This window comes from Odocoileus virginianus, chromosome 27 (genome assembly GCF_023699985.2).
Source record: "Odocoileus virginianus isolate 20LAN1187 ecotype Illinois chromosome 27, Ovbor_1.2, whole genome shotgun sequence".
Taxonomy (NCBI): domain Eukaryota; kingdom Metazoa; phylum Chordata; class Mammalia; order Artiodactyla; family Cervidae; genus Odocoileus; species Odocoileus virginianus.
The window spans coordinates 43491732-43513830 of NC_069700.1; the positions used below are offsets into that span (position 1 = coordinate 43491732).

The 22099-nt window shown below is 46.8% G+C and overlaps 1 protein-coding gene across 6 annotated transcripts; it reads left to right on the plus strand.

Moving 5' to 3' along the window:
- The first annotated feature begins 210 nt into the window (after positions 1 to 210).
- Positions 211 to 22095, plus strand: IER3 (immediate early response 3). Of its 6 annotated transcripts, none has more exons than XM_070456839.1 (7): positions 211 to 449; positions 11131 to 11292; positions 15482 to 15658; positions 16683 to 16794; positions 20222 to 20499; positions 20865 to 21057; positions 21158 to 22095. In XM_070456839.1, the coding sequence occupies exons 6-7, from the start codon at positions 20878 to 20880 to the stop codon at positions 21416 to 21418; spliced, it is 441 nt and encodes a 146-aa protein (XP_070312940.1). In that variant the 5' UTR covers positions 211 to 449; positions 11131 to 11292; positions 15482 to 15658; positions 16683 to 16794; positions 20222 to 20499; positions 20865 to 20877; the 3' UTR covers positions 21419 to 22095. The 6 variants fall into 6 exon arrangements, with proteins under 6 accessions (XP_070312940.1, XP_070312941.1, XP_070312939.1 ...); XM_070456840.1 differs by lacking the exon at positions 16683 to 16794 and having other exon boundaries at positions 20222 to 20291; positions 20396 to 20499; XM_070456838.1 differs by lacking the exon at positions 16683 to 16794.
- The last annotated feature ends 4 nt before the right edge of the window (positions 22096 to 22099 follow it).

The following is a 22099-nucleotide window of genomic DNA, read 5'->3' on the forward strand; positions in this document are numbered from 1 at the left end:
GGATGAAAAGTTGCATTTTCCAAAGATGTGTGCCCCTCCCCCTTGCTCTTCTGGTCCCAGGACTGACACTCCAGGGTGAGTTCACATTCCTTCCCCATGAATCTGGGTGTGGCTGTGACTGCCGTAACCAATGGAGTATGAGGAGAGCAATATGGATCATAATAAAGTGAGGTCATAAAAAGAACACAGTCCATGCCTGGTTCTCCTTCTCAGTAACCCAGATACCATGCAAGAGAAGCCGGATCTAGACCACAGGAAAGGAACTGAGGCCCCCAGGTGATAGCCAGCATCCATGGCTAGATGCTGACCAAAGGATCTTGCAGATGAATGATCCCAGTCTCCAGGCTTCCAGTCTCCCAACTTCGACCCCAGACATCCTGGAGCAGAGATAAGCCATGCACATCCCCCCTGCACTCCATCCAAACTCCTGATCCACACAACCCATAAAGGTAATGTTGACTAAAAAGATACACAACGTGAGTTTTTGATTAGTCACTAAGTCATGTCTAACTCTTTGCAACCCCAGGGTGCTCTGTCTATGAGATTCTCCAGGCAAGAATACTGAAGTGGGTTGCCATATCCTCCTTTAGGGGATCTTCCCGACCCAGATATTGAACCCATGTCTCCTACATTGGCAGGCAGATTCTTTACCACTGAGACATTAGGGAAGCACAATGTGAGAGTTGTGAGTTAAGTTTTATTTGGGTCACAATGAGGATGACAGCCTGGGAGACAGCACCTCAGATAGCTCTTAGAGACTGCTCCAAAGAAACAGTGGGGAGAAATCAATATATAAGATTTTGATGAAGGGGGAGTTCAGTGCAATCAAGCACTCAATTTACAAAAGGTATTCTGCTAATCACGAGGAGCTGATGTCACTATGAAGGGATTTAATGCTTTTCTAGACAGAGGAGCTGCAAGGATTGGGATCATGAAATAAGTTCCTGAAAATAAAACTATCTAAAGACCTGTTCCACCAGTTTCCCTGGAGCACAGAGTGCCTTACTTTCTATCTTGAACTCTCTTCAGGGAGGGTCAAAGGTCAGTAGCCACAGCAGCACAGGCAGATGGCAAATGCCCTTGTTGATGTTCAGTCGCTGGCAAATGCTCTTGGCAAGTGCCAATTAGTAGTTGACAGTAACAAAGAGTGTCATTCCCGCTAAATCTTGGGGTAATCTTCTAGGCCATGTTAGATAATCAGATCATTTAGGACTAGCAGGAATGTTCAGTTCAATTCAGTTTCTCAGGCATGTCCAACCTTTTGCAACCCCATGGACTGCAGCACGCCAGGCTTCCCTGTCCATCACCAACTCCCAAAGCTTACTCAAATTCATGTCCATTGAGTCGGTGACTCCATCCAACCATCTCATCTTCTGTTGGCCCCTTCTCCTCCTGCCTTCAACCTTTCCCAGCATCGGAGTCTTTTCTAATGAGTCAGCTCTTTGCATCAGGTGGCCAAATATGGGACCTTCAACACCAGTCCTTCCAAAGAATAGTCAAGATTGATTTCCTTTAGGATTGACTGGTTTGATCTCCTTGCAGTCCAAGGGACTCAAGAGTCTTCTCCAACACCACAGTTCAAAAGCATCAATTCTTTGGTGCTCAGCTTTCCATACAGTCCAACTCTCACATCCATACATGACTACTGGAAAAACCATAACTTTGACTAGACGGACTTTTGTCAGCAAAGTAATGTCTCTGCTTTTAAATATGCTGTTTAGGTTGGTCATAGATTTTCTTCCAAGAAGCAAGCATCTTTTAATTTCATGGCTGCAGTCACCATCTGCAGTGATTTTAGAGCTTGAATGGGCAATGTAGAAAAAAATTTTTTTTAGTATTTATTTATTTGGCTGTGCCAGGTCTTAGTTGTGGCATGAGAGATCTTTGATCTTCCTTGCAGGATAAAGGATCTTTAGTTGTGGTATGTGGGATCAGTGATCAAATCTGGGCCTTCTGAGCAGCATAGAAATTGAAGGAGAAAGTGCCCTAGAGGAGCTGAGTTAGTCAGATGGAATGGCATTAAATGTGGAAAGCATTACTAGCCTTGACCATGTGGTTTCTAATTCTGTCCTGTTGTGAAATTGCTCCCTCAAAGGCCACCAACAAACTCCCAAATGACCAAACACCTCAGCCTTTTCTCCATACTCATTCTCCTTCACTTCTTTCCTTGACTTCCCGTCAAAATATACAATTATCACATGGACATGCTTCTCTCCCCTTCTCTGCTTTGCTTTACTCACTGGCTCCTCTTCTCCCTCCCACCTTCCTACTAGGCTGTAACCAATTTGCTTCCCAAAGACTTGGTCCTCTCTCTCTAACACTGGCTTTCAAAGAGCTCACTCCTTGATGAAACTACCCCCTGTGTGTAGAGTCTCCCATGCCAGTATCTCCATAACTAGTCCTATTCATCAACTGTGCTGTGCTCAGTCACATCCGATTTTTTGTGGCCCCACGGACTGTAGCCCACCAGGCTCCTCCATCCATGAAACTCTCCAGGCAAGAATACTGGAGTGGGTTGCCATTTCCTACTCCAGGGGAATCTTCTCGACCCAGGGATTGTCTCCTGCATTGGCAGGAAGATTCTTTACCACCAGAGCCACCTGGAAACCCTATTCATCAACATGAACTCCTATCTTGTATTTCCAGTTTCCCTCTAGTCATGTGTCAATGCCTTATTTCTTTGCCCCCTTGAATCCAACACATCCAAAGTGGACCCTCTGTAATGGATTGCTATCTGGGCCTCACCCAGATCCAGTTTACCAGCTGGTCTACTCATCCCCAGGAACCAGGCTTGTTGTCTGATAACCCCACACAACTGTCCCCTTTTCTGGAAAGTTGACTCGGACCGAACGGTAGGCAAGCCACTGCCCCCACAGCACACTTTGGACCGACCTCCACCATTGACTACCTGATGCGCGGCTGCAGAACACCAGCTCCGTCCGCTCAAGATGGCGTCGGCTCTGATTTGATTTGTGCCAGAGAATCTCCCTGTAGACTTGGATTATGGCTTAACCCACATCCTTGCTTAGATTCTTCCCTTTGTCATTTTATTCCCCTCACTCTTCTTCTCCTTCTCCCATCAGTCCTTTGGAGAAAATTTCCGTGCCAGTCTCTGCCTCTAGGTGACCCAGCCTAAAACATCTATCAAGCCAGGTTCACTTGTTTTCTCGTTTCTTGGCCACCCCACCCTGAAACTCTCTATCAGGTTAGCCATCAATCCTAACATATTTTCTAGCAAATGCCTCTCAGATGCATTTCTTCCTCCTCATTCCCACTGCCCCCACATAATCACCTCACCTGGGTTGTGAAATTGGTCTCCTCTCCAACCTCCCTGCCCTTTCCTGTTTTTCCTCCCTCGCCCTGACCCCCACCAACCTGACTCACACGTAAATGCCAGATTAAAATCTCTCAAATGCCTTTGATCATGCAGCTCCCCTACCCCAAAGTTCACTGTGTCCTGTTTCTAATGGCACTAGATAAAGATTCTTTTGTCTGCTTTCCTGGACTCTCACTGAGATCTCGCTTTCACCTTGCTTATTTAACTTAATTTTCCAGTATTTCTAATTTTCTATTCCAGCTGGCGCCTTAAAAACTCCACAAAGAACACTTATTCCCATCACACCAGCGCCGCTCTCCCCTTTCTCCTATGCTTTCCTAAACCCTGCCTAGCAGTGGGAGGGCCAGCCAGCTGTCCCCCAGTATCCACCCTTCCCTTCCTTTCCGTTTCCAGCCAGGCACAGGGTTGCCTTGAGTAAATAAGATATATCCCAGCCTCCCTTTGGAGAAGGAAATGGCAACCCACTCCAGTATTCTTGCCTGGAGAATTCCATGGACAGAGGAGCCTGGCGGGCTATAGTCCATGGGGTCACAAAGTGTCGGACACAACTGAGTGACTAACACACAGCCTCCCTTGCTGCTGGATATGGTTAGACGACTTTGCTTCAGCCTATTTCATACAAGCAGAAATTCTGTGCTTTACTTCTGTCAATAAATTTACAGAAAGGGATGTGTCTCTTTGCCCTTCTCTGTCCTACTGACTGGAATGTGGAGTTTGGGCAGCCATCCTAGATCATGAAGTAAACAACCATGTATTCAAGACATAAGACAACAAAATAGAGCTTCTAGCCAAGCCTGAACTGCCAATCTCAATCTAGACTTTGCTTCTGTTGGAGAAAATGAATTTATAGCTGCTGCTGCTGCTAAGTCATTTCAGTCATGTCCGACTCTGTGTGACCCCATAGACGGCAGCCCACCAGGCTCCCCCGTCCCTGGGATTGTCAAGGCAAGAACACTGGAGTGGGTTGCCATTTCCTTCTCCATGTGTGAAAGTGAAAATTGAAAGTGAAGTCGCTCAGTCGTGTCCAACTCATAGCAACCGGATGGACTGCAGCCTACCAGGCTCCTCCGTCCATGGGATTTTCCAGGCAAGAGTACTGGAGTGGGTTGCCATTGCCTTCTCCGGAATTTATAGCTAGTAAACCACTATTCTAATTTTTTGTCACTCACAACTGAACCTAATCCTAACTGACACACATACTCAACTTTTCTGTTAACCATAATGAGTTTCTATGGTTCGAGAGCAAACACCAAGCAAGGAAGGTAAAAAGCTTTAGAAAAATTAAAGGAAGCCGAGGAAAAGTGCACAGGGCTTTAGAAAGATATTTCTAAATCACTACTGGCAGGGAAGTGGTGATGATTATGTAAGGAGAACCTAGGCAAGCCCAGTCAACATGCAGGCTGGATTTCCATGCACTGCAGAAATTCTGAGCAGAGCTGACCTTGTATAAGCGAGTGTTTATAAGGTAGTTGAACTGTTCTGTGGCTCTGCTCACATCTGGTGAAGGAAAGAAAACAGCAGATGCAGTGCTCTGCTGAGAAACATTTAACAACTGCCTGGAGGTTGGGGGGAGTCAAACTGGCTGCATTTCCAGTTTCCATGGTGTAAATATTCTCATCAAGGTCACCTAAAAGCTACCAATGTTATGTCAGTTGGCTCACAAAATTCATGAAAACATCACGATCTGCTCTTGTGAGCTGGTTTGAGCTGGTATGCGCTGGCTCCAGTACATGGGCGAGGGGCAGGGGAGATAAACGGCAATTCATGTAATCAACCTCACTAGGTGCCAGGCACTGTGAGAGGCATTTTACATGTATTATCATCCTTAATCTTTTTACTTTTAAAGGGGTTCCCTGGTGGCTCAGTGGTAAATAATCTGCCTGTGAATGCAGGAGACAGATTTGATCCCTGGGTCAGAAAGTCTTTTGGAGAAAGAAATGGCAACCCACCCCAGGATTCTTGCCTGGAAAATCCCATGGACAGAGGAGCCTGGCGGGCTACAGTCTATGGGGTCGCAAAAGAGTCAGACATGACTCACCTACTAAACAACAACAAGTATCCTTTTATTCAACCCTAAGAGGTAAGGCCAAACTTCCCCAACCATCACTCTTTGGGGAGAAAAATTCCAGTAGAGGTATATTTATATTTGTATATGTTTTCCACAACCCTGAAAGATACATTGGTCATTCCTACTGTGGATAATTAGAAAAAGTAGGAAACAGAGGTTAGGAAGGAAAAGTGGGGTAAAGTGGATGTTTTCTGGGTTTTGACAACGCAGCAATGACTCTCTCCTCTTCTGACAATAGTCTTTGGATTCTTTGGGGGGAATTACCTGGGGGCAGTCCCATTGAGCTGTCATGTCAGTTAAGATGTCCTTTATTCCCTGGGCCCTACCTAAACCAGACTAATCAGACTCTCTCTGCCAGAGCTTTGAATGATGAACATGAATGTGAGGAATGGAAGGAAAAAAATAGAAAAAACTAATTGTCATTCATTTCATCAGGTTGTGAGGGTGAGACTCGATTTCTACTATGGAGTCCCAGGAGCTGCCTTGGTTCCTGTGTTCCCTGAGCCTGGCTCATTAGCCTTCCTTTGAGTCTGTGAGCTACTCAATATCCTCGCAACACTCAGCTTTTCTAAGTTAGCCATAATGAGTTTCTGTGGCTTGAAACCAAAGCAAACCAAACGCTAAGGAAGAGGGCAGAGGCTTTAGAAAAATTGAAGGAAGCTGAGGCAAAGAGCTCAGGGCTTCAGAAAGACATTCCTAAATCACTACTGGCAGAGAAATAGTTACGATTATGTAAGGAGAATGTAGGCAAGCCCAGTCAACTCGCAGGCTGGATTTCCATGCATTGTACACTGCAGAAATTCTGGGCAGAGCTGACCTTGTATAACTCTGAGTGTTAATAAGGCATTTGAGCTGTATCATCAGATGCTTGTCACTGGGTCATTAAGGCAACTCAAACTATTTCACATCTGGAGTATCCAAGTTACTCTGTGTTTTTAGAATCACTGTGAAACACATGGGAGTATTTTTTTTTTTTTTAATATGTTGATCATTGGGGTGGAGAACCAGTGACAAAACACAGACTAGTAAGCACTCTCAGACAGCGTTTTATCTTCTAAAAGGTAAGATGAACTTATAATTATCTCATTTAAAACTATTAGCAATGAAGAGCCTGGCAGGTTTTTGGTAGGGAAGCCAGGAGTTGTATTTGGGTTTGTGTGACTACCGGCATTTCTGCTAGTTCTACGCCCCAACCAAAATTTTCCCCATCACCCTTTCTTGCAATGATCTTACCCTGCTCTGAATTCCTAAAATGCTTGTTTTCTGTCTCAACATTCCATTCATTTGACATTCAACACTAATTTGCTGGGTCTTCATATGAGGAAAAGTACTTGTTAAGCTCTAATATACCAAATAAATAAATGTTAATTATTATGTTATTGTGTCTGTGCATATATCACTGTGTGTGTGTTGTGTGCTCACTCGTGTCTGACTCTTTGTGACCCTTTGAACTGTAGCCAGCCGGGCTCCTTTGTCCCTGGGATTTTTCAGGCAATAATACTGGAGTGGGTTGCCATTTCCTCCTCCAGGGGATCTTCCGGACACAGGGATTGAAGGTGCGTCTCCTGGGTCTCCTACATTGCACGCAAATTCTTTACCACTGAGGCATCAAGGATGCCCATATTAGTGTGTACATATATAAAATATATACATATAAGTATACACTATACCTATATGTGTGTATACGTATGTACAGCTACAGTTTTATAGTTATTACATGTTTGGCTCTTGTTTTCCCTTGACTAGACTATAAACTTCTGGAGGCCCATTTATCCATCTGTCTGTCTTCTGCTTCTCACGACTGGATCACATTTGACAGTCAATCTACTGATGACCCGAGTGCAGAGAATAGCCCCCATCATTTCTGTGACCCTCGGCCACTTATCTCCACCGCCCTCTTGTGTCCTCTGGGCCACTTCTGGGAGGACTGGATGAGATAATGGACGCAGAGCACCCTGGATTGGTTGGTTCCATGTGGCCTGTGAGAGAAAAAACTCAACGGCTTAGTTCCCCCTTCAACCTCTTGTCTTCCTTTTCGCAGAAGTTTGGGTCATGCATGTGATTAGAAATACATTTCCCTTTTTAAGTAATAGGTTTCTGAAGAAGTAGTTTCTAGACCTCTGAATGGGTGGTATGAGACATCATCTAAGGAGAACAGGCTGAGGATGACTGCTTTAAAAGTACTGAAAGCAAATGAAAGCCATTTGCCATCACTGAACATTTTCACAGGGCAGCATTTTTCCTTCTCTCACTCTACTCGCCATCTAGCCCAGTGCTGTCCAATAGAACTCCGTGATGTTGGAAATGCACTGTATCTGTACTTTCTGATATGGTAACCACTGGCCACCTGAGGTTATTGTATGCTTGAAGTGTGGCTGATGTGAATGAGGAACTGGATTTTAAATTGTACTTAATTTTAATCAGTTGAAATTTAAATAGCCACATGCTACCATATGGGACAGCACAGGGCTAAATTAAGATAATCTGGTTCTTTTTGTTCATTTATTCATTCATCATTCAACCAAAATCTTTTGAGTTCTGAAAATAAGTTAGGCATAGTACTCAGCCCCCACAGGGGCTTCGGTGGTTAGTCTCTTATCTGAAAGAGCTCAACATTTGTTTGAGGAAATGATCTTTTGAGATGAACTTAAGACTTTCATGTGTCTTCTGGCTATACCACGTCCTCCTGAGAAAAGTAGCTGGAGGTATCTTAGGCTTGGGTCACCCTGCAGATGTCCTTACCTCCCCCACTTGTCCTGCTGGGTTAGGATCTTTGCCCTAGCTAGACACATTTCCCAAGGGCTGGCAAGAGGCCAAAAATATAACCAGAGGTGACAGTGCCCAACACGGCTGCCCAACAAGGTTGTTCTACCTTGGGGCATGTGTGCATAGCCCATTCAGAGTTTGAAAGTGAGACCCAAGCAAGGAGGCAGACATGAGAGCAGCATGAAACCCCAAAGACACAAAGAGCCAGGGCAGTGAGCCAGGCGATCGTGTTAATAACGAGGACTGTTGAGAGGCAGGGAAGCATAGAATTTGGCTGCTTTGTCTCTGGAGCCAAACTTCCTGGAACTCAACGCCAGCTCTAGCCCTCGCGGCTGTGCAGTTTCTGTGCTGTCTCCTCGTCTATGAAATGGATATTGTAAAGGCCTTCTTCTGAGACTTACCACGAAAATTAGATGAACTAGAACATGAAATTGAACCCGAACATGGAACTGACTCTCCAGCTTGCACTCTCTGATCGATGTGGTACAATGCTGGATTGTAGGATGAGCTAGAGTTTGAATCTAACTCCCACTATGTAATCTTGAGAAAGTGAACTGCCTTATGGAACCTCTCAGTTTCCTCTTCGGTAAAATGAGGAGAGAGACAACGATGACAGTGGGGGTTTGTGAAGGTTTAATGGATTGATTCCTCGGTAGTGCTCAGGACAGTGCCTGGAGGCACTTTATACTCTGTCCCGGGGAGTGCAGAGCCCTGTGGTAGACACAGAGGCTGGGGAGAGCTACTGAACCACAGCGGGGTCTGGGAGGCCGCCGGGAGGCAGGAGGTGCTCCTGGAGCTGCTTCAACAGCAGGTTGGGCCTCGAATCCACTGTGGCCTCCTGAGGACATGACAGGCATATCAGGGCGCAGCAGGTTCCGGCCCATCCCTGTCCCCTGAGGGAACCTGAGTGTGATCCTCTTCCCTGACAAGGAAAACATTTTCACTTGGCAGATCTGATGCAAGAGCTTACACCGGGGATGGTTTTTTTTTTTTTTTTTTTTTCCGGGGATGTTTTGATGTAGTTTCTTAGAACAGCCCTGTCAGACTGTAAAATGGGTAATGATAGCCATTTCTTTCTTTCTTTCTTTCTTTTTTTTGCTGTACCCCACAGCATGCGGGACTTCTCTAATCAGGGGGACCAGGGATGAAACCCATGCCCCCTGGGTTGGCAGCATGGAATCTTAGCTGCTGGACCACCAGGGAAGCTTGGCCATTTCTTATAAAGTTAAATATATCCTGAGTTATACTACTCCTAGATATTTATTCAAGAGAAATAAAAACACATCTACAAAAAGAGTTGTATATGACTGACTACTCATGGCAGTTTTATTTAGAATAGCCAAAACCAAGGGGAAAAAAAAACACAAAAATGCCCATCAATGGTGAGTGAATAAGCCAACTATATCATACTATGAAATACTATTCAGAAATCAAAAGGAAAGAACTACTGATTCAACCAAGAAAATGGATGAATCACAGAAATACTGAGCAAAAGAATCTAGACACAAAAGAGTGCCTACTGTAGTTTTATTTATTTGACATTCTAGGATAGGCAAAACTACAGGCAGAAGTCAGATCAGTGGTCACTAGGGGCTAGGATTGAAGAGAGTATTGACTCCAAAGGGCATGAGGAACTTTCTGGGGCAATGGAAATATTCTATATCATGATGGTAGTGGCATTTACACAGCTATATGAGTATGTCAAAACTCATAAAACTGCATTCCTAAAAAGGATAGATTTTATTGTAAAAGAAGCTATATTTCAATATGTTGTTGTTGTTTAGTTGGTAAGTTGTATCTGACTCTCTTACAACTCCATTGACTGTAGCCTGCCAGGCTTCTCCATCCATGGGATTTTCCAGGCAAGAATACTGGAGTGGATTGCCATTTCCTTCTCCAGGGGATCTTCCTGACCCAGGGATGGAACCCAGGTCTCCTGCATTGGCAGGTGGGTTTTTTACCGCTGAGCCACCTGGGAAGCCATATCAATATACCTGGCATTGAAAAAAAAGAAAACATAGGAAATTCCCTGTTGGTCCAGTGGTCAGGACTTGGCGGTTCCACTGCAGGGGGTTCAAGCTTAATCCCTGGTCGAGAACTAAGATTCCCCATGATACACAGTCCTTCCCCCCAAAAAAAGTATTATCATCAAGCACTACCAAATTCTCTGTGAAAGGATGGGAGTCATAGAGACAGGATGAGCACAATCCACAGGGATGGGGTGAGAATATCTTGTTTATACATTTATTACTGATTTTATTTATTTGACTACACCAGGTATTACTTGCAGCACTCGGGATCTTTGACCTTCGATGCAGCATATGGGGTCTTTAGTCATGGCATGGGAACTCTTAGTTGTAGCATGTGGGATCGAGTTCCCTGACAAGTGATCAAACCCAGGCCCTGCATTGGGAGCCCAGAATCTTAGCCACATGACCACCAGGCAAGTCCCATTTTTACTGATTTGCTTTAAATGTTGACAATTTAATAACTTTAGAAGGCCTTGTCAAAAGGTCCCTGGCATCAAAATGGCTGCATCACTATGCAAGTGCACTTCTAAGCAGTCAGAAAGATCTACAGACAAATGTCTATAATATACTATGTTTGATGCTTCAAGACATTTATATAAAAGTATTGTGGTCTGCACAAAGGAGTCACCAGTGGCGTTTTCTCAGGAGGATGGAGAGAAAACAGCATGTGTGAAGGGTCTAGTGGATAAAAGTCTGGCCTGAATGAGAAAAAGTACAAAATCATATATAGTGCCCTAGCTCAGGGTGCAGGGAAAGCAATGGCGGAGTTGAGAGAGAAGGCTGTAAAGCTGCCTGGATTCAGGATGGGAGGCCAGTGTCAGCCCCACCAGAGAGTTTGGACCTACTGAAGTCACCCACCCACAGACACTGGTTGGTCCAGTCCATCTTTTCTTTTCTTCTTTTTTTTTTTTTCCATTTATTTTTATTAGTTGGAGGCCATCTTTTCTTAAGAAAGCTCTGGGGAAGGAACAGAAGATGGAATGCAGGGAGAGGAGTTCGAAGTGTTCTCTGCTGCCCATCCTTGTCACCATTTCCATTGAAATGAAATGTGCCTTTCTGGTCGTGGACTTTCTGAATACCAAAAGTATTAGGTAAGTAGGTCTCAACCAGGGTACATCAGCCCTGAAGGTGGCTCAGCTGCCCAGTACTTTGGGACCCTCTGCTTTTCTCCTGAGCTGAGGAACCCTAGGTCCCAAGAAACCTCTTCATTCAGGCTCCCAGGGTTAGCATCAGTTGGTCTGTGTGGGAGCTGCAGCCATCACAGGAGCAAACCCTAGTAGTCATGGTCTGCAGCGGAGATCATCAGAGTCAAGGGATGCAATGATATTTTCAGCCTCCCCTTGTGAGCAATCCCCATCACTGTTGGGTGGTATTTCCAACCTGGGGAAACAAGTGACCAATGGTCTGGGAAGAGAAAGTGTCATAAAAGGGCCAGGGCCGCTGAGCCAGGATGACGGTAGCATGAGGCTCAGACACTCCTGGGAATCCATGAGGTGATGGAGACAGAACATGAGGGAAAGCAGGGCTACCGGCCAGCCAGGCCCAGCTTCCTCTTTCATGAGCTCATGGTCAAACCCAGGCCAGACCAGGAGGGTGCCAGCGATTGAGTGAGCTTGTTTTTTCCCTAACTTGGTTCTGAGTCACACAGGGCAACTTTCCTTCCCAGAAAACCGCCTCAAGGCTCACCCGCTGGCAGCCGGTCAAGCCCCAGTCCTAACACGCGATCCTCTCTGGGACTAAACGGGCTTAGCCGGGAGCACCCGCCCCGCCCCGCGAGGCCTCTCTGGGCGGAGCGTGGGTCTCTCCCAACCTTCAAAGAAAAAGGGCCTATGGCCTCTGCTTTGGAGGCAGCAGGGAAGCACGGCTGAATTTTGAACATACAGAGGAGACGCCAATGAATCACAGAGCTGCAGGGGAGGGAGGCCCCTAGGAGAGCCTTTAATCTTGAGCTCGACTTTACAGATCAACTCATGCGGTAAATACAGGGTGTCTGAAAAGGCAAGACAAAAAGGGGAATACTTTATTTATTGCACTTCCTGCCCTCCCCGCGCCATGATTATATGGGTTAGTCGTTCGTTCGCTCACGTCGGACTCTTTCGGTCGTGTCAGACTCTTTCGGTCGTGTCGGACTCTTTGCGACCCCATGGACTGTCGCCTGCCAGGCTTCTCCATCCATGGGATTTTCCAGTCAAGAATACTGGAGTGGATTGCCATTTCCTTCTCCAGGGGATCTGCCTGACCCAGGGATTGAACCCAGGTCTCCTGCAATGCAGGCAGACTCTTTACCACCTGAGCCACCAGGGAAGCCCCCCATGATCATGGTTTGAGTTAAATTTCAATCATATACTCCAGTGCTGACACCAGAGCGTGGACAGAGCAATGTCCACGTGAACAACTTTAACATTAATGAGTGAAAGAGCCCTAGGTTTCTAGCCTTTTCAGGCAGCCTTTATTTTTTTAAAACTTTATTTTTCATTGGGGTAAGCCGAACTGTGGTGCTGAAGAAGACTCAGGAGTCCCTTGGACAGAAGATCAAATCAGTCAATTCTAAAGGAAATCAATATTCTTTGGAAGGACTTCTGCTGAAGCTGAAGCTCCAATACCTTGGCCACCTGCTGGGAAAAAATGAGGGCAGGAGGAGAAGGGGGCGACAGAGGATGAGATGGTTGGATGGTATCACCGACTCAATGGACTTGAGTTTGAGCAAACTCCAGGAAATAGTGAAGGACAGGGAAGCCTGGCATGCTGCAGTCCATGGGGTTGCAAAGAGTCAGGCACAACTTAAAGACCCAACAACAACAACAACAACAACAAAGCCGATTAACAGTGTTGTGATAGGTTCAGGGACTTGTATACAAGTATCCATTCTTCCCCAAACTCCCCTCCCATCCAGGCTTCAGACAGTGTGTATTGATCTAGACACAAACAGAATGATTAACAAGATGGATAAAGTGCTGCTCTCAAGGAGTTATAATCTGGTCAGAAGGAAATTGAGGTCAGAGGGAGGAGTCAAAACCCTGGGGTCCTAGGAAGTCAGTGTTGGACCAGAACAGGGTTGCTGGGTTCTCTTCCCAGTTCCCCACTCTGAGCAGCCTTCGGGGAGGTTTGGCTGAATGGGACTGGGCTGGGCCAGGCCACATTGGACTGCATCCAGGGCAGGGGATATCAAGGTGACCTTGGGGCTCCAGGCACCCCTGCCATCCTTTTGCATCAGGGAAAACTGATGCAGGCTATGGCCTGATCTTGGCCCTCCTTAAGGCCCAAATGAAACTCTTGGGGGTCATTTATTAAGTTGCTGGCAAGAACTCGCCACTGCTCCCTACCACCACCATGCCTCTGGCAAGAATTGTTCTGGCTAGAATGTGTGTGCGTGTGGGAAACAGGGGAAAAGTATTTACAGCCATCCTCATTGGCTGAACAGAAACTAGGAATGCAGAAGGCTTTGCTTCTCTGGGGAAAAGGAAGAGCTACAAAACCTGCTTGAAGTGGAGAGGGAGGGAAAGGTCGATGGAAAAAGAAGCTGTATCCTCTGATGATCTTGGTACCTGGAGGCTATTTTCCCATCCTGGTCTTCTGTTCCTGGGTTAGTTTATCACTGTTCATTTCAGCTCCAAAGCAGCCCCTCTTCCCTTAATCATAACAACGGCCACCATGGAAAAAGCACCTACATTGTGCCTATTAATTCAACCTTAAGGCCAATTGACCCATATTTCAGTTAAGGAAACATTGTCAGAGAAGTTAAGTAGCTGGCCCCGCACCTTGTAGTTAATAAGTACCAGAACTGGAATTTAAACCCACTTTCTTCCAACGCCACTAGATGATAACATATTCTTTTTGCTACCACGTTTCCCTTCTATCTTAAACCCATCTTAAGTAAACAAGGAGTTATTGAGCATCTACTAAATGCCATGCCCAGCTGAGAGGTTTCAGTTTTCATTCCCTGACACCAAGACCTTGGATCCATCCTTCTCCCCTTGTTTCTCTTTCTCAGAAGTTCCTATTTTCAAATATCTGTCTCCCTCTCCGCTGCCCATTCTGCTTCCTTCCCATTACCTTTTTCCCCCATTCAAGCTGGCGGTCAGCAGTGCAGCAGTATTCCAGTTGGGGCAGCAGGCATGATTCAATCTTATGTCAGTCATAAAGGGTGAGGGGCACAGCTTTGCCATCCACCAACTGTACAGTTATTCCTGATTCAATGGCAGGTCACCCTGAGCCACAGTTGAGCATTCCCCAACTTCCTCTTTGAAGAGGAAATGTAGGGGCCTCTGAAGAGACACAGCTGTATAAACAGAACCTCTGGGGGTGAGGACTAACTCCTCAGAGGAGATGGATTTAAGAATATTTATCAAGGGTTCCCTTAATAAATTTATATTCCCTGTTGGTAGGAATGTAAATTGGTGCAGTCCACTATGGAAAACAGTATGCAGTTTCCTTAAAAAGCTGAAAATAGAACTGTATAATCCAGCAGTTCCACCCCTGGGTACATATCTGAAGAAAACAAGAACACTAATTTGAAAAGGTACATTCATTTCCATGTTCATAGCAGCCTCATTTACAATAGCCAAGATATGGAAGCCACCTCAGTGTTCATCAATAGATAAATGGATAAAGATATGAAATATATGTGTGTGTGTGTGTGTGTGTGTGTGTGTGTGTGTGTATACTTAGCCATATTACTTAGCCATAAAAAAGAATAAAAGTTTACCATCTGCAATAATGTGGATAGACCTAGAGAGTATCATGCTCACTGAAGTAAGTCAGACAGAGAAAGAAAATACTCTGCTATCATTTATATGTGGAATTTAAAAAATAAAACTTACGTATATAACAAAACAAACCAATTCACAGATGTGGAGAACAGACTAGTGGTTACCAACAGAGAGAGGGAAAGGGGGAGGGGCAAGATAGGGGTTTGGAATTAAGAGATATAAACTACTAGGTATTAAATAAATAAATGACAAAGCTATATTGTATAGCACAGGCAAGCAGAGTCATTATTTTGTAAGAACTTTATTTTTATTTTTTATTGTTATTATTTTTTGGCTGTGCCATGAAGCATGTGGGATCTTAGTTCTCTGCGCAGGGAATGAACCCATCCCCCTGCAGTGGAGGTGTGGAGTCTTAACCACTGGACCGCCAGAGAAGTCCCTATAGTAACCTTAAATGGAGTAGAATCTGTAAAAATATTGAATTACTATGTTGCACACCTGAAAACGAATAGAATATTGTACATAAAACATACCTCGCTTAAAATACATATATTTATTATGCTCCCACTAGGTGAAAGGTCAAGTACTTTCAAGAGAAGCCACAGAGGAAATGGGAGGATATGGTCCTATATTCTCGTGATGAGATTCCAGTGGGGAAGAGAGACAACAACAGAAAGTAAACAAACACATAAAATGATTCCCTACTGTGGTCAGCGTTAAGAAGAAAACAAACAAGAGGCTAAGAAAGGTTAGTGGGAAGTCAAGAACACACAGGTCAGAGGAGAGGAATGAAGGAACTTGGTGATCTTGGGCAGATGGGGAGGAAATGAGGAGAACTGGAAATGGAAAGGGGCAAAGGTCTTTCCCAAGGATTAGGGCAGTGAGAACCGGTGCAGCTGCTGGTCTCAGCCCCTGGCCCTTTTTGGCCTTAACTCATCCCCCAGCCCCCACCCCCGCACGGTCATTGACTTAATGATTCACTCTCAACCTTCCCCAGCTTCCTGTGTGGCGCGGAGGGGGTGAGGCAGAGCCCTGGCTCTCGGAGGATCCCAGGACCAGGGATGGGATTGGTTGGAATGAATGGAGAGCCATCTGGGCGCTCTGCTGCTTCTCTTGGTCCCATTCTGGCTTTGCCACAAAGAAAGGTCTCTCTGTGCCAGGAGGACACTGAGGATAACTAGGTCCAGCTGGAGCCCCAGATTCCAGATGTGGGAGGTAGTGCGGAAACAGGATCCTGACATCCCCTTCATTTCCCCTCCCCTGCATAATGCCCTGGAGAAATTTTCCATCATAAACAAGTTATGCATTCCTGACCTTGGGTGACTCTCCCCTTCTCCCACAAGCAGTTTTCTTCTAGCATCACTATCTCCTCCATCCCCAATTTATGTCTGTGTGAGCATGTGAGCCTGTCCACACGTATAAATCGTCATGTATTGATGCTGATCCTTGTGTTGTGTGCATGTTGCCTTGGAATGAGGGCGTGGGTAGGTGGGTAGGCTCACTGTGCTTGGGTGTAAATGTAAGGTTGATGGCAGGTGTGAAAGGCAGGTGTGGGAAAGCGATATGTCTTTGTTTGTAGAGGAGGTGTGTTTTATACCTCATCAGGAAGAGGTGTGCAATGCTGGAAGTTTCTCATGTGTTTAGACAGGAGTGGTGGGTGTAAAATAAAGCAACCTATAAACCCAATACAGCAAGAATGTCTATTTATAGCCCAGTTTGGGGCTGTTCTGTTATTTACATTCACACACATTCTTGATTTTAAATGCCCTTAGGTGGTCCTTGTTTGCTGTCTGTGTAAGGCTTGTTCCAGCTTTTCTTAAGAAATTCATATGTGGGATTTGAAGGAGTGTATGCGTCTCAAAAGCTTGCGGTGATCCAGCCAGTGTATGTATACTATATGTGCATTTTTAGTTCTGTGCTTTCATCTTTCATTTATCAAGATTAGTGAACAACTAGTACAAGCAAGGCACTCTGCTAGGCTCTATGAAAGACACAAAGACATGTGTGACACAGCCTCTGATGGAAGAGGTCAGTCAGACATGTGCTCATCTTGTGGTGGTGTTCAGTTGCTCAGTCGTGTCCCACTCTTTGAGACCCCATGGACTGCAGCATGCCAGGCATCCCTGTCCTTCACCATCTCCTGGAGCTTGCTCAAACTCACGTCCATCGAGTCGGTGATGCCATGCAATCAATCTCATCTCATCCTCTGTTGTCCCCTTCGCCTCCTGCCTTCAATCTTTGTGCACCAGGCATGATATGATCTGGTACAAAGCTCTGTGCCAGAGGCACTTCACATCCATGGAACAGAGCTTTGGTCCCTTCATCCTCACACTGTTAGCACCCCAACTCTCCATGCTTCCTGACTCTAATGTTACCCATTTTATTACTAAAGTCTGGTCATTTTATGCTGGCAGTATCTCTTGAAGCCACCCCTTCTCTTGGTTTCCTGTGTCACAGCCCATCTCAAGCCCCCGACTCCTTCTGCCGGAACCTCTCTAGTTGTACCGCCTCTGGCTCAGTGTCTCCTCATCCAGGGCATACTCATCCCACTCAGTTCCCAGCTTTGAACGTGCCCTCCTTTGATGTCATCCCGTGATCCACAAGCTCCATGGTCTATAGTCAAACAGTATCCCTTGGCCTGACAGCTAAGCTCTCACCACTAAGCTCTGCCTAGTTCCTTCCCGGCCATTGTCACTTTCCACTGTTGTCGAACCCAGATTCCTGTGCCTGATGCACAGTGAGGTCAAACAAACAGAAACGTCAGAGTTTGGGCAGAGAAAGGCTTATGGGAAGCACCAAGCAAGAACACCACCTCTCCACCAGAACTCCCCAGTGGTTTTCAGGGAAGAGTTTTTAAAGGCAAAATTTGGATCTACAAGGGCTATGTCATTCTTTTAAAGATTGTGCACTGTCTCCTTCCCTCCTGTTTTATGATGAGGATGAGATGGTGCCAAAAGCTGCAAGTGCCCAGACAGAGCAATATAAGCAGAGGACCTAAGGTGAGAAACAGCTTTGTAATTCCTGGGAGCTAAAAGGCCGAGGCTCCGGGTGGCTGGAGCATGGCAGAAGAGGGGAAGAACGGTTAAAATGAATTTGAAGAGGAAGAAATGAGATTTTGAAGATACTGTTAAGGAACAAAGTTCATGTTCACCAGCCCAAGGCACAGTGAGGCCACATAAACTGAAATGTCAGAGTCTGGAGCAGAGAAAGGTTTATTGCAGGGCCAAGCAAAAACACGTGGCTCTACGCAAAAATCCCTGATAATTTTTTGGGGGGGAAGTTTTTATAGGCAAAATTTGGGGTGAGGGCTGCGGGGTGTGTGACTTTCTTCTGATTGGTTGGTGGTGAGGTAACAGGACAGTGCTCCTGGAATCTTGTGCTCAGCTGGAAGTTGCCATCCTCCAACTGAATGGGGTCCTCACTTTCCTGTATAAGGAACTAAGATACACTGATGTGTATATTCCTTGAGGGAGCTTCTCCAGTGGCTCAGTGGTAAAGAACCCACCTGCAGTGTAGGAGCCACAGGAGACACGGGCTCAATCCCTGGATCAGGAAAATCCCCTGGAGGAAGGCATGGCAACCCACTCCAGTATTCTTGCCTGGAGAATCCCATGGACAGAGGAGCCTGGGGGGCTACAATCCATGGGGTGCAAAGAGTCGGACAAGACTGAAGCGACTTAGCACTCTTGTATATCCCACAAGGAAGAATCAGGACCTTGCTTTAACTAGTATTTTTTTCTTTTTTAATTGTTTGGCCACACCATGCAGGCATGCGGCATCTTCCCTGGACAGGGATCAAATCCATGCCCCCTGCAGTAGAAGCTCAGAGTCTTAAACCTCTGGACCCCTAGGGAAGCCCTGCACTGCTGTTTCTTGACTGCTCCTCCTCTGTTTCTGCACTCCCTTCCGTCCCTAATTAGTAACTGTTTGCATCTGCCCTTTGGAGCCCAGGGACGGTCAAGAGGCTGAAGCCTTTTTCCTAGAAACAAGAAATGGGGGACACAGAAAGGTTTTGGTCCCCAGGAGGGCCCCACAGGGTCCTGCTGGGTTTCACCACCACTGCTTGACGGGAAGCTTATCCTGAGATTGTTTTTCTTGTGATTCCCCAAACACATCCTGTACTTTTCCAGCTCAAGGCCTCTGCTGATTCCATTCCCCTTCTCAGTCATCTTCCACATCTGACTTTGTGTCATCCCACCCACTGTTCAAGGTCATCTCAAATGCCATGCTTCCCTGTTGCCTTGTCTGATTGATTAGATATACAGGAACAGTTGCTCTGTTGGGTTCCCCTTAGACTTACTCTTCCATTTTCTTAGAACCTCATGTGCTTGCTTTATCTGGCTTAACTCACTCACCAACACACATGCTGGAACCTAACCCAGTACTCAACAGTACCTTTTAACAGGGTGTCTGGCCCTGTTGGGGCTTCCCAGCTGGCACTAGTGGTAAAGAAACTGCCTGTCAATGCAGGAGACGTAAGAGATACAGATTCAATCCCTGGATTGGGAAGATCCCCTGTAGGAGGAAATGGCAACCCACTCCAGTATTCTTGCCTGGAGAATCCCATGGACAGAGGAGCCTGGCAGGCTACAGTCCATAGGGTTGCAGTGTTGGACACGACTAAAGCAATTTAGCGCGCACACACACACACACTGGCCCTGTTGAATGCTCAAAAGATGTTAAATTCTGTGTCCACAGCAGCTGTCTCTAAAGCAGTTATGAAAATTTGTCCATTCTCTCTTGCATTATTATCATCACCACAATATTTGCATAATGTCTCACAGTTTAAATGTTCTTCATATAAACTTAAACCCAGGTGGCTGCTAACATCTTGCTTTTGTATTTTGTGGTCCTCTGCACCAGCCATGAATGAACATTTCTGCACATTGTGGGGTTGCCCCTGTGTAGTCTGCACTTTTGTTCTGTGCATGTAACATGCATGTTGATGGAGAACAGATTACACCACTCCAAAATGTGCTCCTCTGTATTGTGAATTATTTGGAGCAATCAAGAGCCAGCAGAATCTCCCTTCACTGCTTAAATAACTGAGGTAGGGGGCCTGGTCCAGCGATAACATTCACCGGAAAAACTTACCTGCTCAGCAGGACAAACATCTCATTAGCAATCACCTGCTCTTTCCATCTTCCGGTGAGTTACCCACCCCCGCCTTCAAGCCCCAGGCCTCTTTCCCATTCCTTAGCTCAAGATGGCAGATAAGCTTCAATTGCCTGACTGCCTTTGAGTGGCAAGTTTTGTTGGGCTCCTGTTAAGTATGCAATTACATTTGTTTTCTCCTGTTAATCTGTCCTAGGTCAATTTAATTATTGAACCAGCCAAAGAAACTAGAAGAAAAGGAGAAATGTTTCCATCTCTACAACATGGTGTGTGCGTGGGCAAGCTAAAACAGGCAGACTTGTGTCTGTGTGTACTACTGTGTTTATTTCTCTTGGGCTTCTTGACTGTTTCTTAATGACTTCCCTCCTAGGCTACTGTTTTCTGAGTCCCTACAAACGTGTGAATATGCACTGTAACTGTGGTTCCTAGACTCTGCTGGATCAGGATTGTAACAAGGGAGCCAGACTTCCTTATGTAAGCCTTCCAGCACGTCCCCAGAGATGGGGATTTGTGGCTGAACCGTCTCAAACTGTCTGTGGGCCCCTCTCCAGTTGCCACATGTCCTGACATGTACCCGCAGTCTGGGATTTCACCCGCCTCCACTCACAACTCACACACTCACAGCGCACACTTGGGGTGCCTACGGTTGGCACTGGCCAAGTCTCCGCCTCCTCCTTTGCTTAATCTTCGGAATTTCCAGCCGACCGTCCAACCTCTCCCAGCCCAGGGTGGAGTTGAGAAGGGCCCGCCCAGTTCTCGGGGTACATAACTAGCTCTGCGGGACTGCGGGGCCACTCGTCCTTCGGCTCAGCTCAGCGCACAATGTGTCACTCTCGCAGCTCCCTCCCCACCATGACCGTCCTGCGGGCTCCGACCCCGGTCTCCTCCACCAGCCCGGGACCCCGACGGGGCTCCGGTCCAGAGATCTTCACCTTCGACCCTCTCCCGGAGCCCGCGGTGGCCCCCACCGCGCGCCCAAGCGCCACCCGCGGGCACCGAAAGCGCAGCCGTAGGGTCCTCTACCCACGAGTGGTGAGTGTCGCCGAAGTGGACAGCCCCGGGGGAAGAGCAGGGTGAATCACTGGACGCCAGGGCCCCGATCTGACCTGTTCTTTTTGTCACCTCCCCTCAGGTCCGGCGTCAGCTGCCAGTCGAGGATCCGAACCCTGCCAAAAGGCTGCTCTTTATCCTGCTGACCATCATCTTCTGCCAGATCCTAATGGCTGAAGACGGTGCGTCTGCACCCCTGGCCCCGGAGGACACCTCCAGCGCGCCGTCCCCCGCGCCCACCGCTGCAGCCCCGGTCTTCGAGCCCCTTAATCTGACCTCGGAGCCCTCGGACTACGCTTTGGATCTCAGCACTTTTCTCCAGCAACACCCGGCCGCCTTCTAACCGGGACTCCCCACATCCCCCCAAAGAACCTGAAAAACCAAGAAACACTGGGTGTACCTGGTGCGCGAGAGAGTATCCCAAACTGGGACTCGCGAGGCAACTCGCACTCAGAACACTACGGCGGAGACGCCAGTCCGAGCCTGGGAGAGACAGGAACCGGCACGCCGAACCGGCACGCCGGGGCTAGGCCTGGTGGGGAAGGAGTGCGTCGTTAACTTATTTCTCATTGCTCCTAATAATATTTATGTGTATTTATGTGTGTCCCCTAGGTGATGGAGGGGTGTGTATAATATTTATTTTAACTTATGCAGGAGTGCGAGATGTGCACCTTGCTGCAAATGCAGGTCTCTGGGTATTTATTGGGCTCTGTGGGATTGGTGGAGGCAAGCACCCAGAACTGAGGGAGGCCGGGAAAAGGGATGGAGGAAACCCGGGTCGAGATGGCGCCCGGGCTGGGAGTCAAGGACGGTGGTGGGTCGTAGTGATACTCTCAGTCCTCCAGCATCTCAACTCGTGAGTCTGTGAAGATTCGGGGAACCGTTGAGAATAAGGTCCCTGGCCTTCGATCTCCTCCAAGTTGCCTCCAAGAGGGTGGCTGCGGGGTCGGTGGGCTGTCAGGAGGCTGGGGTCGCCCCGTATGTTCTATGAACACAAATAAACCTGATTTACTGTCAGCAGTCA

Coding starts and splice junctions, on each gene's coding strand:
- IER3 (XM_020888858.2), top strand. CDS start 20,848: ATGTGTCACTCTCGCAGCTCCCTCCCCACCATGACCGTCCTGCGGGCT. Junction 21,058..21,157: donor GGGTCCTCTACCCACGAGTG/GTGAGTGTCGCC, acceptor ACCTCCCCTCAG/GTCCGGCGTCAGCTGCCAGT.